This window comes from Camelus dromedarius, chromosome 33 (assembly GCF_036321535.1).
Source record: "Camelus dromedarius isolate mCamDro1 chromosome 33, mCamDro1.pat, whole genome shotgun sequence".
Taxonomy (NCBI): Eukaryota; Metazoa; Chordata; class Mammalia; order Artiodactyla; family Camelidae; genus Camelus; species Camelus dromedarius.
The window spans coordinates 9,312,234-9,328,710 of NC_087468.1; the positions used below are offsets into that span (position 1 = coordinate 9,312,234).

At 48.0% G+C, this 16,477-nt stretch overlaps 1 protein-coding gene across 6 annotated transcripts in view; it reads left to right on the forward strand.

Moving 5' to 3' along the window:
- The window catches only part of AFF3 (ALF transcription elongation factor 3), a 493,384-nt gene that overhangs the window by 32,292 nt on the left and 444,615 nt on the right, over positions 1-16,477 (forward strand). For 4 of the 6 annotated variants that reach the window (XR_010378788.1, XR_010378787.1, XM_064481854.1 and 1 more), the window contains exons 2-3: positions 5,011-5,127; positions 5,824-5,945. Coding sequence is in view for 4 of the 6 variants with exons in the window: in XM_064481854.1 (XP_064337924.1) it covers positions 5,107-5,127; positions 5,824-5,945 (143 nt within the window). In the remaining 2 variants the exon portion in view is untranslated. The remainder of the gene's footprint in view (positions 1-5,010; positions 5,128-5,823; positions 5,946-16,477) is intronic. The other 2 variants (XM_064481855.1, XM_064481856.1) reach the window with 1 other exon arrangement.

Sequence of the window (16,477 nt, forward strand, 5' to 3'; positions counted from 1 at the left end):
GATGTGTAAGGAGCAACTCACACCAAACATACATTTGCATGAATTCTTACACTGAATCGACCTTTTTTTTTTTTTTCTAAAGGACTCTTTAATTGGACAATACTTTAATTCTCTAAACAATGTTATGGTAGTTGACCACATTTTGAAATTATCTTTGTCTCGTTTGGTACTTGAATGGCATGAAAAATTTCCCTCTGCTTCCTTACTCTCTCCCAAGGGTCATTTTCCCCGCTCTTTTCTCTGCCCTGCCTGGCCTCTGACCTGCCCAGCTCTGCTGTTTCTACAGACTTCTGAATCTAATTAATGTCTTGGTAGCTATATAAGTGAATTATGTAGGCAGGAGGATGCTGGAAACTTTGAGGAAGGTACAGGCCCTAGGGAAAACATGATTTTGTACCGAAAAAGAAAGAAAGCAAGAAAGAAAGCAAGAAAGGAAGGAAGGAAAGAAAGAAAGAAAAGACAGAAAAGACAGACAGAAAGAAAGAAAGAAAGAAAGAAAGAAAGAAAGAAAGAAAAAGAAAGAAAAGAAAAAAAGGCTGCTTATGGAGGGAGCAGAGTAACAGCAAAGTGTAAACCATCAGTAACATTCTTAACACGCGTTGAATGTCTTGCCTGACGAGTAGATATAACCTTAGGAGTATCTCTTTTGCCATCGCAGCATGGAATCTAGCTGAGGGGACATACAGTCCAAAAATGCCACCATTGCAACTCAGCCTCAGCCACGCAAGTGGGGTTTTGGCACCACTCCTCCCCTCCACTCCCTTTCCTAGCCAGTTCACCACCATTTGTGGGGAGTATGTCCTTAGATGATCTTGGAAATGACCCTGGTGGAAGGTTCTCAAACTTTCCAGAACGTGGGCAGGCAAGGGGGAGGGGGCCAGAGTGCTGAAGTTCTCCGCCAGAGGATACTGCCAGAGAGCCCAAGGCAGAGATGGTCCCTATGCCCCGTGTTTCCATGGAAACATAGGAGGAGTGATGACAGCCAGCACAGCCATACCATCTGCTCAGGACCTGGTGAACGATGAAAAAAATAGAACAAGAAAGGCACCTCAGATCCCAGACTAGAACCGCTCTGAGATAGCAGTGGAGAGGGAAAGGCTGGAAGACACCTGAACTCCTAGGTGGATTAAAACCAAGCTGTCCCGAGGCATGACATATTAGCATGTAATTTGCAAGCAGAAAGCCTAGAGGGCTGATCCCATAATCCCTAGACACAGTTACAAACACCCAAGAAGCGTCAGGTAGGAGAAGCAGACTGCGTACTGTCCAGGAGAGGAGGGGTAGTGAGAACAGAGCCAGCAGGGTAGAGCAGCACGCTTACTGTGCACTAGGTCCTGGGTTCAATCCCCAATACTTCCCTTAAAAAAGAAAAGAAAAGAAAGAAGACAGCGCTGGTGGAGGTGCACCAGGGCTCCCATCACCTTCCAGCAGGACCACCTGCACAGCTGGCTCCTGGCCAGTGGAATGGTGGGACTGTAAAAGGAAAATTTCCACCTGGTCACAAAAGACGTCTGAGTTGCATGCACATCTTCAGAACAAGGCATGAATTAATAAAGCCAGGCAAGGTCTCTCTTTCTCTCAATTTGTATCCAAAGGGAGATCTCAGTTGGATAACACAGATTTGCTTCTGGGTCTGTTGAGGAGGTTTCCAATTCCAGGTTGATGGTTGGTGAGCGGGCAAGTGCGCATGCCTGCCTGTCTCAGGCTGAGGAGGATTCCTTCGTGAGTCCCTTTCCTTCAGAAATGCAGCCCAAAGAAGCAAACCTGCCCCAGGAACCCCAGGAGCCCTTCTCATTTTAGCCACCTCCCCCAGCGGCTCTCCGGAGCTGGGCGCCCTCATTCCACTTTCTGTAGTACTGTCTCATTTATCTCGGGAGAGAAGCCTCTCTGGTCTCAAGACCTTTAGTATGCACAGATGCTACATCAGCTTCATAGGAAACATCAGGTTTTTTTTTTTTTTATCTTTAACTTTGGCAGCCTCTTAATTCTTTACCCCAAAATAAATAAATACCAAAAAAAAAAAAAACCTTCCCTTTTAGTTCTGGCATTTGAATCCCAGGAAATGCCTTTGTGTGTGTGTGTGTGTGTGGTGTGTGTGTGTGTGTGTGTGTGTGTGTGCGTGCTTTTTATTAAGGATTTAAAATTTTGACAACTAGATTAAGTGCTTGTTTTGGTATGTGTACCCAGGGGCTGGAGGATACTGAGAACATCTTAATAAACCAGGTGAAGAAGAGTCATAAACAGATCACCCTATAAAAGCTCTCGCTAACTGTTCTACATTTTACCTGTAACTAGTATTAATTTAGATTTATGTCCATGTCAACTTCATAAGAATGGCATTGACAAGATTATATGGGTTTCTTCAAAAGCCCCTATGCTCCAACTGGAGACGATCCACAAAAACATACAATGGAAATAAAAGAATTCATGCAACGTCCCCTGTATTCAAGGCCCCAAACTGGAAATATGAGCTATTCCTGAAGAAAAAATGTTTATTACCTTCAGTAAAACTGCTTTAGGCTCAAGTACGCTCATGTATTCACATAAGGCCCAATGTTTAAATTTGAATAGAAATCTACTCATTCCTACATGGCTTGTGGGGCGAGGCCCCTTAAGAGTGAACCCCTCTGCCAGCTCTGTAAGCCCCAGAGCTTCCTCCCTTGCCTTTTCCAGGACCATCTATTTAGCCGCAGCCTCCCTGGTGAGGGCAGATCTGTATCCTGAGCTTCGAGCCCAGGATGGGAGTCCCAGTAAACATGGCTATGTTTGTGCTTCAACCCCCGCCGTTGTGTAAACAGATGTGGTGGGACTGGAAGGAAAGCCAGGTCTCCCAGCAAAGGGTGGGAGGTCTCCTTTCTTGAGAAGCTTCCCGGCTGCAGCCGTGAGCAGAGGGACAGGATGCCTGTCTTGTCGGGGAGTGGAACTTGCAGTCCTTCCAGAGAGGGGCTGTTCCTCCCGCTCCCTTCCACCCTCCACCCCCATCCTTTGTTCCTGGGAACACTGTCTGGATGTCTCAGCCAGCTCACTTTTGCCAGAGCAAACATTTCCAACAAGGCTTATGCTAAGGAGTTGTTAAGAAGACAGCTTCCCCCCACTTCTCTCCAAATACATCGTAGACTGGGATTTGGGAAGACAGTCCTTCACACCTGTGCTTTCTCCCTTTACTTTCCCTTTGTTCTTTTGTGGCCCTGTTACTACCTTCAGCTAATGAGGGAGGTTTTTAGGGGCTGGGAGTTGTCAGCATGTAAAATGACAATCCTTTTCCTTCATACTACATTGATGCTCACTCTGCCTTAATTTCCTGTTTTACATTTTGCACATTAGTTATGGATATAATAAAGGAAGGCTGACTCCAGAGCTGGGGGAAGGCAGGGGGGCTGAGCATTGTGTAATCCAACCCCAAATAGGAAGGAATTCTCATTGGTCTTTTCTTCTCCAACATGTTCTCCAGACTCAGTTTGTGAATTCTCATTCAGAGGTCAGGGAGGTCGAGAGGGTGACTCCTAGGCTTGCCCCAGGTGGAGGGACTGTGACTTCTACCCAAGGGTCTAGATTTCTGGTGGCCGCAGTCAGTGGTTCTTCTTGCCTAGAATGAACAAAGGGGACATTACCAGAAAGGCCTCCCTCACAGCAGGAACTAGGGGGTTTGGTGCAAGTAATGGGACATTGCACTACCCTGTCCTGTTCTCTCCAGGAAGTCTTTGGAATCCCCAGCGAGGCTCCCAGAACTGTGGCCCAGAGGACTGGAGAGTCAGGGGACAAAAGAGGGGTTCTGGGTTTTGGCCAGCTGCGGAGAATTGGAGCTTTGGTCCTGTTCTAGGCTCCGGCTCCTCAGTACGTCTGTACAAGTAAGGGAGGGGGAAATGTTCTTTGAACTCACGGAAGTAATAATAATAACTTGATTTTCAGAAGATGCGGTGACACTCTTGTCATCCTTCTAGCTGACAGTGTGCCACTCCCCAGACAGGAGATAGCGCTGGGAATTCGCAGTCTACCCCCCAGAGGCCTTTCCCCCTTCCCTAGAAGAAATAAACAGAAAGGAGCGGGGTTTCCAGGGTCCGGCCAGCTGGAGGATCGGGTTGGGGTTGGGCGGGGAACCCCACTGCAGGCCAAACTGCAGGTCCCTCAGAAGAGGTTTCGTCTCTGTTTCCCCTTTATTTCACTTAACTGACTCCAGATATTTTAAACGGTTTGTTTACGGCGCTGCTGCCGGCTGCACGGCAAACTCTCCCGGCGCCCGGGTTGGCCCGGGCATCTCCCAGCACCCACCCGGGTCTGCAGCCTCCCCACCGCCCGCGGGGGCGCCCGGCGGGATCCGGCAGATTCCGCCCCCCCGCCCCCCAAGAAGTGCGTGCACCCCGGGGAGGGCCGGGCGGGGCCGGGCGAGGACCGGGGCAGCAGATGCGGCAGGCCGGGCCGGCTCAGCATCCCCGGCCCTCCGCGTCGCCGCCTGCCCTTCGCCCCGGCTCTCAGCCCCGCGCCGGGCGCCCCCGGGCGGCCGAAGGCCGGGTGGGCGGCAGGGGTCGGAGCGGGCGGGGCGGCGAGGCCTGCGAGCTGCCGAGACCCCGGGGAGCGGCGCGGGGAGCGCAGGGGCGCGCGGGGCGGGCGCGGCGCGGGGCTCACGGCGCGCGCGCGTCTCGGCCTCGCCCGCGCACACGCGCCTCCCTGAGGAGAAAGGCGGGCGGGCGGGCGCGGAGCGGCGCGGCGGCGGCGGCGGCGGCTGCAGCGGGCCGGGCCGGGCCGCCGCGAGGGCGGGAGGAGGGGCGGGCGCGGAGGGGAAGGTGGGGGGGGGGCGAGGCGGCGGCGCGGCGAGCTCGCCGCTCTCTGCTGAGTGTGCCTGCGCGAGCCGGCGAGCGGGTGAGTGCACCGGCCGCCGCCGCTGCCGCCCGGGCGGCCGGCCCGGGGGCGGGAGGGGGGCGCCGGGAGCCCCGAGCCGGGGGCGGGCGGCGGGCGGGCGGCGGCCGCTCCGGCGCGGCCGGGATGCACCTTGAGCGGCGCCTTTCGTTGCAGCGCGCGGGCGGCCCGAGGCTCTGCGGCGGCGGCGACGGCGGCGGCGGCGCTGACACCTCCCACCATGGACAGCTTCGACTTAGCCCTGCTCCAGGAATGGGACCTCGAGTCGCTGTGGTGAGTCCCCATGCCGGCCGGCGGGGCGGCCGCGGCGGCCCGCGCGCCCTCACCTGGGCCGGGGGCTCGGGCGGCCGGCCGCCGTGGGGGCGGGGTGGATCGGGGGCGTCCGCCGCGCCGGCTCCTTCCTGCCTCCCCCGTGGGGAGGCCCGGCCTCCTGCCCGGCTTCTCGGCCCCCTCTCCTGTGCCCTTCCCCTGGTGCTGCTCGTCTCAGCCCGGGGGCCGGTGCTCTGGGGAGCCAGGGGCAGAGCGCAGCCGTGGAGAGAAAAAGGACCGATTTCTAGAACGTGTCACTAGTGCCCAGGGATCCACCCCTCGGCCCCCTAGTCCCTCTCACCTCCCTTGTCCCTCTCACCTCCCTTCCCTCCGTTTGCGCCCCTCCCTCTTCTCCGAGAGTCCCCGGTTCACACCGGAGACCTCCTGGAGCGAGGGCTGCTGCGAAGTGCCCTGAGAGGATGCTCCAGCCTGCTGCCTGGCTGCGCCGGGTCCTGGCGGCCGCATCCTTTATGTCTCGCCCGCCCACTCCCACCCGAGATGGAAAGTGAACCTGAGGGCAGGGGGCGAGTGTTTGGCCATAAGGGAATTCCAGAGGCCCTGGCTCTGGGGGACTCATTTCCTCGAGGTTCAACAGTTCCTTGGGGCCCTTTCTTCACACCTTGCCTCTCCACGGTTACCCTCCTTCTCTCCCGGCTCCAGCCCACCGGCGCCCCGTGTGTCCCTTTATTCCGCGCTCGAGGCTCGAAGCCGGGGGAGCGGGCGGCCGGGGGAGCACTCCGGGTTCTGCTGCTCCAGGGTTTCACACTGAGGAGCTGCTGTAGGTAAGGCGCTGCTTGAAGCAGTTTAACTCTAGTTGCGGGTGTCTTAAAAATCCCATTGGCTGCTTTCACATCCCTCTTAACCAACCCCCCCCCCCATCTCCTAAATGTTTCCAACCACCCCTATTCGGGTGGCAGGATTACTGCCTGCGTATTCCTGGAGGAACTTGTGTTATGTTTTAATATTTACGGGGATGAACATCTGTGGAACAAGCATTTCACTGCACTCTGTTCTGCCTCTGGTAATCGCTTATTGTGGAGCTGAGTTGTGGGCTTTTTTTTCCCCTTTCTTTCTTTCCTTTTCTTCTTTAATTCAGTAAAGAGTTCACATGTGTTTCAAGCTGCAAGTGGTGTGCACATGAATATGCAATGTGCAATTTTAAAGCTAAACTGCTTTCTGATTTATAGATCATATAGATGATATGTGGCTGTGTATGTTTCTGGGGATTTAGGCTTCCAGTCACTTATCTTCCTAAAGCCAGGTGTAACAGACTGAAGTGGACACAAGGCTAGTGCTTTATCAGGCAGTTTCTTATATACGATCTGAGGACGATTAAGTACAGCTTGCTCTGCATAATACTGGCGCCTATAAAGTACACAAGGATGGGCCCTAATGTAATAAAACTTTTATATATTACACTGGAAACTTCAAAGAGCCAGTGTAGAAAGAATATGAAACATGTTATTACTCTATAAAAGTTGCTAATTACTGTGTTGTTGCTCCTGGGGTTATTTCAGCCTTTCATTTACAGATACCAATGACTTTACAGGTTTGCACTTAGAAATGTTGGTTTCTGGTGCAAAATCCATAGGTTTGCAGGTAAGAACTGTGCTTTAAAAGTGACTTTTGCTTTTAAGAGGCAGTTTTTCAGTCAAAGGGAAGAACTTTTTTTGTTTTGGCAGATTCTTATGCTGCTCGTCTTGCTTGCTGACTCAAACTGAAGCCCCCTTATGACTTTTATGAGTAATATTTTGCAATTAACAGCCATACTCCGTGGCTTTTCCAGCACAGGCCTGAGCTCTCGTTCCCTCTGCATCCTCAGTTCCCAGCTGAGTTACCTGGAGCACAGTTACTGTTGAATTGACTTGAAATTTACATTAGCCACAGTACTTTTATTATTTTTTAAAATTAAAAGACAAGCATTTTTTTAAAGTTGCTGTACATGCAGTCAGATTTTAATCAGTCCATTAATTTGTCTTTGGCTTATGAAACCATTCAGGCTTTCTTGCTTATAATATAGTAGGAGTTTGGCTTGACTGAGGGAGTGTTTCTAGTGTGCAGATGTAGAATTTACATCTTATTAAAGTTTATATATTTCTGATCAGCTGAAGATAAACCAAATTCCTTGAATGTGCATTTCTCAAACAGACGTTTTCTCAGTCATGGGTGGATTTTTGGATGGTATTTTCTAACTCAATTTTATGGTTGACTTTTAAGTTGTTAAGTTTTTAATTTTTATGGTTTACTTTTAAGCTTATAGGTGACCCGAAACAATTAACATTTGAGTGCTTTCACATCCATTGTTTTCTTATTTGAATCTTATAATAGTGGGAAGGGTATAGCTCAAGTGGTAGAGCCCATGCTTTAGCATGCATGAGGTCCTGGGTTCAATCCCCAGTACCTCCTCCAAATATAAATAAATAAATAAATGTAATCCCCTCCCCCCATTTAAAAAAAATGAATCTTATAACAATCCTGAAAGTGGTAGTAGTCTCATTTTACAGACGAGGAAATGGAGGCTTTGAACTGTAAAATGACCTTACTGAGACCATGAAACAAATGACAGCAGAACTTTTAAACTAACATTTGCCAAACAGCCATTTACTGGACACTCTTCTAAGAACCTTACATGCTTTAGCTCATTTAATCCTCACAACAACCTTAAGAAGCAAGCAAGTACTGTTGTTATTCCCATTTTACAGATTGGGAAATCAAGGGTGAGGAGGATAGGTAACCTGCCCCAGGTCACACATCTAGAAGTGGGGGAAGCCATCTTCAAACCAAGCATTAACTTCAAATCTCAGTCTTCTAACTTCAAATCCAAATATTTCCTATAATATTGCAGATGTTTCCCAATTTATGAGAGCAGTGCTGAAATTAAATACAGAACAAAACTTTGATGGACCGGAAGTTAGAGTTCTGCTATTACAATATCAAAGAAAGAGACGGTCAGAGCATTAATTATATTAATCTAAAATTAAAGATTTGGAAACAAAACATCATGATTTAGGAAATTATGACTGCTTCCCTATTCAAATTAACTTATAAAATGTATATAAATTTAAAATGAAGACCACTAAAAACTTCTTCCTGTAATTCATCTTAGAAAAACACTTTTCTTTGGAAGGGGGTAGGGGAAAGTACAGGTTCATGGCAAAAGAGAATGGTATTTTAACAATTTTTTTTTCTAATTGGTGGGTGTCATTTTCCAATAAGACAAATTGCACTTTGTTAGTCGTGACTGTGGCTTTGAACATGGGCTGGCTTAGTCTAGTGGTCACTGGAAGTGTCCCCAAATGGCTGTGGGGACAATATGAAGAGAAAAGCCCCGTACTGTTGAACGTAACCTTCTCTGCTTCCTTGCACACCCTTCTCCCTCCTACCCCACCCCTGAGAAACCTTTATATTTATTTTTCAAGGCAGGGGGAGCTTTAGAGCCTGAATTATCAGATAGCTGTTTCAACTTTTCTTTTCGCCCTGCCTTGAAGTTGAGAAGGGTTGCCCTCATTCCCACCTCTGATTCCACTTCCTGTTTCCAGTTTGAAGCAAAAGTGAAGAATGTGGACCGAGGTGAAGGCATTCATTCTGCACGCAGCTCCCCCACTTCACTCGGTAGAGCTGAGTCCTGGAAGAGTTGGGGATTCAGTGCGTTTCCAGGGGCAACGTCCAGAGGAGCAGAACCACCTCTCAAACTCTTGCTCCAGCCCCTTGGCTCTCCTTCCTGCCCTCCACCAGTTTTTGATCAGCTGCTGGGCATGTCAGCTGTTCCTCAGGGTCTTTAAAATAATGACCATCCCTTTTAACAGGGTAATGGTTGCTTTCACTTATTCGCTTAACAAATTTTATTGATCATCTCTTAAATACCAGACCTTGTGCTGGTTGCTGGAGGGGTTACAGAGAAGAGGAAACACGGATGGTGCGGGTTATTGTCTAGTGGGGACCAGACAAGTACACACATACAAAAGGAAGGTTTCAACACTGGTGATTCAGAAAAGAAAAAGACCATATTTGGGACCAGGGTGGGGAGGGGGGAGGTGGTGGTGGAGGAGGGAAAGAGGAAAAATTGAGTTTAAAAAAAAAAGGCTTCCATGGAAAAGGTGGCCTTTGAACTAAGCGTTGGAAGATGAATGGCATTTTTACAGACGGTGGGGGTGGGGTATTGAGAGGATGTAGCGGCATCTTGGGCAAAGAAAGAACTGGAACAAAGGCTTTCATGGTGTCTCTGAAAGATCCTTTTATGAATCATGGTGGAATTACCTATACCAAATATTTTAAAGATACAGAACTTTGTAATCACGAGGTGGTTTCAGTGAATGAGAAGAGCTTTCCAAAGTGAACTTAGGCAAAATTGTATTTAATCTTCCTTAAATATAGACACATTTTAGTTACTGGAGAGAAAGTCTATAGAAATACAACAGTAAATATTTGGATCTCTCTCTACTACCCCCCACTCTATACCCCTCCACCCAGCTTCACATAGGCCAGAATCCATTTTCTTTTGTTCCAATAGGCATTATAATTTATATTCTTTCAAAGTGGAATCTTTGAAATTCTAATGGATTGTATCACACTCATCAGTTTGTTCAATTCAGTAAGCATTCACAGAGAATATTAGGCGTCACTCTAGGTTAGGTACCAGAGAGCTGTAGCTTTCAAACCTTTTAGACCATGACTCACAGTACAAGTTTTTTTAACACTGCAACCCACTACATCATTTGTGTGCACACGTACTCATAACTGAAACAAGTGTCTTGAAATAACACCCATATTATGAGAGATGTGCTTTGATATTTTCTATTCTATTTTTCAAAAATTTCCCATCCAGGAGCTGAAACCTGTAGTTTAAGGGAGGGGGATGGGAAAACCCTACTGCAGTGGATGCAAAGTAAAGACGTGTTTGCCGGGAACTCGTAGAATAATCCGTGCGTGTAAATACCTGTACTAGGGCACAGACATGTTACGGAGCTGACGCTGCAATGGGAGGGGGAGGACGGCACATCCTGTGGCGAGGGTAGGCGACCTGTAAGACAGAGAAGCATGTGAAATGCATCTTGGAGGAGAAGCAGATTTTCAGAAGCAGAAAATGAAGGGAGGGAAGACCATGTGAGGTAAAACTGAATAGAAATAAGGAGGGAATAAAGCTTGGAGCTTGTTTGGCGAAGATAAAGTTATTAACTAACTCAGGGCGGAGGACTGCGCTTCTGCGGAGGAGGGGCGCCAAGCTGAACCACGAACGACTTAGTCTACACCTGGTGCTTCCCAGTAGTGCCTGCTGACCCACGTGGTTCTCTTCAAATCAACCACCGCCTTCCAGGCCTCCTCAGGCTCCCCAGGCCCTAGAGTCAGAAAATTGCCCCAGATCCTCCATCTTGACCCTCAGCCCTTTTCTCCAGGCCCTGGAGAGCAAACATTTTAAGGCCTACCCCTGTCCCTTCTGTCAGCCCTTAGGGGCCAAAGCAGTTGGCCAGAACTCAGAGGGCAGAAGGAGAGGTGCACCAGGGACCCAAGCCCCGCTACCTTCGCTGGGCGTGGCCTGAGCCCCGGCGTCCTGGAGCCCATTGGTCCCGAGCAGCCCAGTAGACTGTGTGCGTTCTCATTGGCCCAAAGTGGCTGAATGGTTGGCTGTGGGGGCTGTGATTGGCCAAGAGCCCCAGAGCATGCCCAGAGCGTGGGAAAGGGCCTTCCCCAGGTGCAGGGATGAAATTGTTTCTGAGCAGAGTGGCTTCCAGGGCCAGGGCGGGTGGGCTGTGCCCCCAAAGGGCTGGTGGCCAGCATGGAGGAGAAAGAGGGGATGTTCATGGGAAGAGGTGAAGTTCAGGGGGCTGGGAGCTGAGGGGTGCATCCACTTGTGAGGGGCATCAGCTTGGCACCGTGGGTAGTGTGTTTTGGAGAAAGCCAGGTGGGGAGACTGGTTAATTCAAGATGATGAAGTTGAGGAGCTCTGCTGGGGGCTGTCAGGACACCCGGGAGGATGTACGCTGGATGTGCCGATGAGACTTAACCAAGTGCCTTTTGATGACGATGAAGATGAGTATTTTGTGTAGGGAAATGATACCTTCCTGTGTTCCGGATTTTCTTCTGCGAAAATGTAGGAGGGTTATAAAATGCTAAGAATCTATTTCGGTAGAATGTCCCTGTGAACCAGAATGGGTCTAATCAGTGATACTAAATTTAGCAACTTGAACAAGGCCCTTTGGCATAATAATTGGTTAACGTAACAGCCAATTTAAGAAAAAAAAAATCTCTGAAAATGAAATGCATGATTTTTTTCCCTATGTAAATGGACTTTTTAACCTGGAATAAGTTTGCCTATTTAAATTTTCTTTATTTTGGGAATAAAGCCTTGGTGGCAAAATCAAGGCCATAAAAGATGATTTTTAATGTCATTTAATGGTACCATAATGTTTCCTTGTTTTGTTTCAAAGTGAAATCCATAAAACTTATTTTCAGTGTTGCCTGTTCTCTTTTGTTTGGGAATTTAATTGAGGTTTCTGAATTCAGCTGGCTCGAACCCCGCTTTCTGTCTGGCCCTGGGCAGCTCATGCTTTTTCTCATTTCCTAGTCTCAGTCTTGGCTTAATCACTTATAAAATGACAGCACTTGTACTGGCCTACCTCATAAGGTTGTGATGTTAAGTAATAAAAGTGTCAATTGCTTTGTGAATGCCAAATGTAGTTCTTTTATACCCTTTGCTTCCTTCAAAAAACCTCTATCATAAACAAGGAAGGCTACAGAAAGGCCACATTGGGCCAGGTCATCCCTCTGGTGCAGACTTCTGTCCTTGGCAGTGGGACCCAGGGACAGTTTTGAGTAGAGGTTGGTAGTATTTCTTAGTTGTACATCATTGTCGGACAGACAAATATGTCCTTACTTATGGTTGTGTGACCAACGTATGTAGATATATTAACCATTACATAATCTTTGATGTTTCACTGAGAATGTATTGAATTACCACCCATTACATCAAATGACTTCATTTGGCTCCTTGGGTCTCATTAAATTATGTCAGGCTAATCATAATTTAGTTTCAGTAGAAACAAAATACACACTTATGCCAGGATGAGAGGATACCACATCACCCAAGAAACTTAATGGGTTTAATCCATGGAAATGAACACCTGGGGACCTGATAGGGGGCTGGAGTGTTTCCAGACGTGTCACTGGGCTGCCCAAGGACATAAGTAAGATCGTATCTAACAGTGGTGTGACAGGGCTGTCTCAGAGGGCAACAATGACCTGTCCCTTGGAGGCTGTAGACCCCCCGCCAGGGACTTTGTAGAGATAGATTCCTGAGTAAGTGGACCAACAACAGTAAGTTTCCCTGAGTCCTTCCAGCTTCAAAATTCTATGATCATTTTCATCACGGGGCAGGAGTCAAGAGTGCCCAAGTCATTCATTGCATTCACTCGTGTATTTCCCCCTTTGCAATTTCTCCACTCACACAGAGAAAGGCATAGAGGGTCCTTACACTTCTTCACGTAATTTCTTCCCTGGAGGCTTGTTAGCTGAGGTAAAAAATGAGGACTGTAATTTGGAGACCACTCTAACATAGCAACTCAGTTTAGAGGTCTGTGCTTAACTTGAGCTGAAATAATTTTATTTTTCCTTTTTTTATGGACAGGAAATTAGTTTCCCCGAGCCCTCTAGAGCCCTGTAACAGGAGTCTGTTAGTCTTAGTTAAATTCTTCTTGTCGTACCTGTACTGTTTACCTGAGTTATGAAGTGACGGAACACATTTTCTGTCAATGTTCATTGAAATGTTAATTAGTTACCTTGCAGTTTAGACAGAAAAAGACTTTACTCTAGTGGATCATCACCAGTTCTGGGAAATAATCTGTCTGCTTTTGTCTTCAAATTTCAAAATATATTTGTTTTTCTGTAAAATGTATCTCGAGGGAGAAAAGACTTAGAAGACAGTTCTGAGAGCTTAGGTCCATATACTTCACTGTCGCTCAGGCGAGCACTTCTCAAACTTTAACATGCATCCAGATAACTCAGGGATCTTGATAAAGTACAGATTCTGATTTGATAGGTGTAGGGTGGGGCTACGGGACTGTGCTTCTCATCAGCTCCCATGTGTCACTGCTGGTCCTTCAACCAAACCTGGAGTAGCAAGAACTAAGAAGGTAAAAATTCCTTTGAAAAGAAGCTCTTTAAAAATACTATATTTTCTTCTTTTTATTTTAAGGAGGCCCTGAATAATAACATTACAAATCCACAAAGCCAGGAGGTTACATTTAGATGCGGCATTTATTTTATTTTCGTGGGTCTTTCTAATACAATTTTGATGAGTGAGGGGGTGGTTAATTGTATCCTAGTGGGGATATAGTGGGAAATAAACATAAAAACCTAAGTAAACAAAATTTGTAATAAATAGGCTAATCACTTTTTATAGCTTTGCAGTTCTTATCATCCTTAAAAGGCTGGGTCCTGCATCAGGAGCCGGTGCTGAGTAACTGGACACATTCTCACAGACCCTTCTGGATTTGTTGGGACCCTCACAATCGCTCCTGTAGGTGCCCAGCACTCGGAGCAAAGTCCCCATTGTCTCCCAGCCATTCTCTTTGGGAGGGACCTGGGTGGGGGTGGAGGGGTGCAGGGAGGTGGCCGTGGTGGGGAAGGGAGAAAAGCTGTTTGCAGAATCACTGCCCTACCCTGTGGCCATAGGTGCAAATCGCAACTTTCCCAATGTCCCAGGAGAAATCACAGCACAGCTCCAAGTGGAACCCCTGGTGAGTCTCAGACGCCACTGGTGGGGACTTTCTATCCCAGCACTGCCGGCTACCTCTCCCTGACCACACAGTGCCCTGAGTCCATCAGGTGGTCAAACTTAGCTGCAGTTTCTTTGTTTAATTTCCAACGGTATTTCATTAGAAAAATAAGTGCGGATAGCAGCGATTTCACGAGTAAATACAGCACGGTTGACTTTGAATGTGCTGTGAGATTGGTGGGAATTTTATTTACTTTGTCTTCTCAATGAGGGTTTGTGTGTGTGTGTGTACACACGCGGCGCGAGCGCATGCGCACGCGCGCGCGCGCACACGCACGCACACGCACTTCCATTCTCTGAGATAGGCCTGGAGGACTGTTGCTGATGGGAGCAAGCCAGATTGAGTTTAAACAATTGCGAACATTTCAGATTTGGGAAATAGAGCTGACTTTTCAGGGATGATAGTGACCAGTATAAATCTTGCAGCCTTGGGACGCACGTGAACCCTCGGAGGAAGTGCTCACAGTAGTGTCAGCCCGGCGTTCGGGGCATTCGTGCTTCTGGTGGCTGCGATCCTGCCTTGTGCCTCATACTCTGTTATGTTATCTGACAAGTTTTGTTTAACCTTTTCTTGTAAAATGCAGCATGACATTCTACGAATGTAACTTTTCCTTCAGACTGGGAAGAGGACAGAGGGAAAATACTGCCCTCCAGCATGAGAAAGATGGGGAAAGCAAGTGGTAGGTTATGGCTTTGGTTTGTACTAGGGTCATCAGATTAATGTGTTTTCTTTCACGTTGGAAAAAACACTATTTATTGGCCATCAAGGTACAAATAATGGAATAGTCAGATGACTTACACAACTCTCAAAAACAAAAAAAACCAAAAAATTAACTGCACAAAAGGGCTCTCAGAGCCACTGGTTTGCTTATTTGGGTCCTAAGAAGAAACACCCAAGAGTTCGTTCTCTCAGAACAAAAAGGCAGCTGATGGTGGGCAGCTAACTTCTGAATTTTGGTTATGTTATTCAGAATTTGAGCTTGTCTGAGAAGACAGGCCGTCACATGGCCTGCCCGCTCCCTTTCCTACCGACCATGTTCCACGACAGGGAGCCCGTTGGTGTCATTTCTCGGAGATGCTGGGGTGTTGAGTGTGGTCGGAGGTTGGGTCTTTCCCTCCGGCTGAGAGGCAGGTATCTCCACTGGCCGTGGACTCCACAGTTCACTGGAATAGAGGCTCGGGATCTGGAATGGCTGGGTCCCTCCGCTTTCTGCAGTGGGCCTCTCAGCCCCTTCTCCTGGTCTGCAGGAGAAACGAGGACTCTCTAGAGGAGAGGGCGTAGCTTTGGAGGCCTCCGGGGCTAAGGGGATAAGCTGTCCGTCATCCTGCGGAAGCAGGCTGCTGCATCAGCAGTGCTGGGAAGACTGTGCATCTACATGTAACAGCCTTCTCTTTTGGGTGTAATAGTTCACCGTGGTATACCAGCTGTACCGCTAGCTGTATGCATCTCAGATGAAGCCTTCGGCTTGGTCCCTGTTGTCTGGGCTCACGTCAGGTTGAGGCAGAGAAAGTCCACGCCATGTCTGAGCGCCCCGACCACCTGCTGCTCATGACATTTGGAGCCTGGGCCCGACGTTGCCGGTAGGGCCTGCTGAGTCCCCAGAAGCACGTCCACGTGCAGGAGGGGCCGTTCAGCTGGAACCATGGGGGCTCTCCTCGGTGTGTTTTTTTCACTGAAGGTAGGTCCTTCCCCAGAAGAAGGTATGGCTTCTTCTGAGAACTGCATCTTTTAGGTGGGTTTTCTTCAGACTGTTCATTTTCTAATAAGTAGAGTTTAATCTTTCAGTAGGAGCAGAATACCTGAGAAAAGTATTTTATGGGAAAACTGGTAAATTTTAGCTTAATATCTAGCCCCATCCACACATCCCCCCCCCAACCTTCTGCAACTTGAATTAAAACTCCAAGGCTGCGTTAACAAGTTCTGAGTATGGAAATTAAATATTCATAGTCTAAAAAGGAAGGAAGTGTGGTATTTTAGTTTCTCGTACTTAGGTAGATAATTAGTTACATAAATTAATTTCTATTCTTTTCTTTACTCTTACCATACCTCAGCAGGACAAAAGTAAGAGTTTAATGTCCTGAAATATTATATACAATAATGTAACCCAGTGTGGATGCTGTAAGCTGCTCTTCAGACCTCTCCTTCTCTAGATGTGTACATTTCTGGGTAGAGATGAACAACAGTTTATTAAGCCAGACACAGAAGGGAAGAGACCACATCTCTAGCTCTCAGTGTGTTTATACTACAGCCTGGAGTAGATTCTGTAGAATAATCTCAGCAGGGGTTTTACCTGCTCTAATAGGGAATCCTGTGGGGAACATAAAAGGGTACCCTACCCAGTGTGGAGTTTTAGGGAAAATTTCCTGGAGAAAGTGACATCTGATTTGAGTTTTAAAGGATGAATAGGAGTTATGCCAGGAGTAGGGGGGTGTGCGGCAGGTGCAGCAAGGTGAGCAGAGGCAGAGAGGTGAAACGCAGCATGTTGTGAGCAGCAGCAACGATGGAGTGCAGGTCAGGGGTGGGTCTGAAGCCTTCCAAGCAGG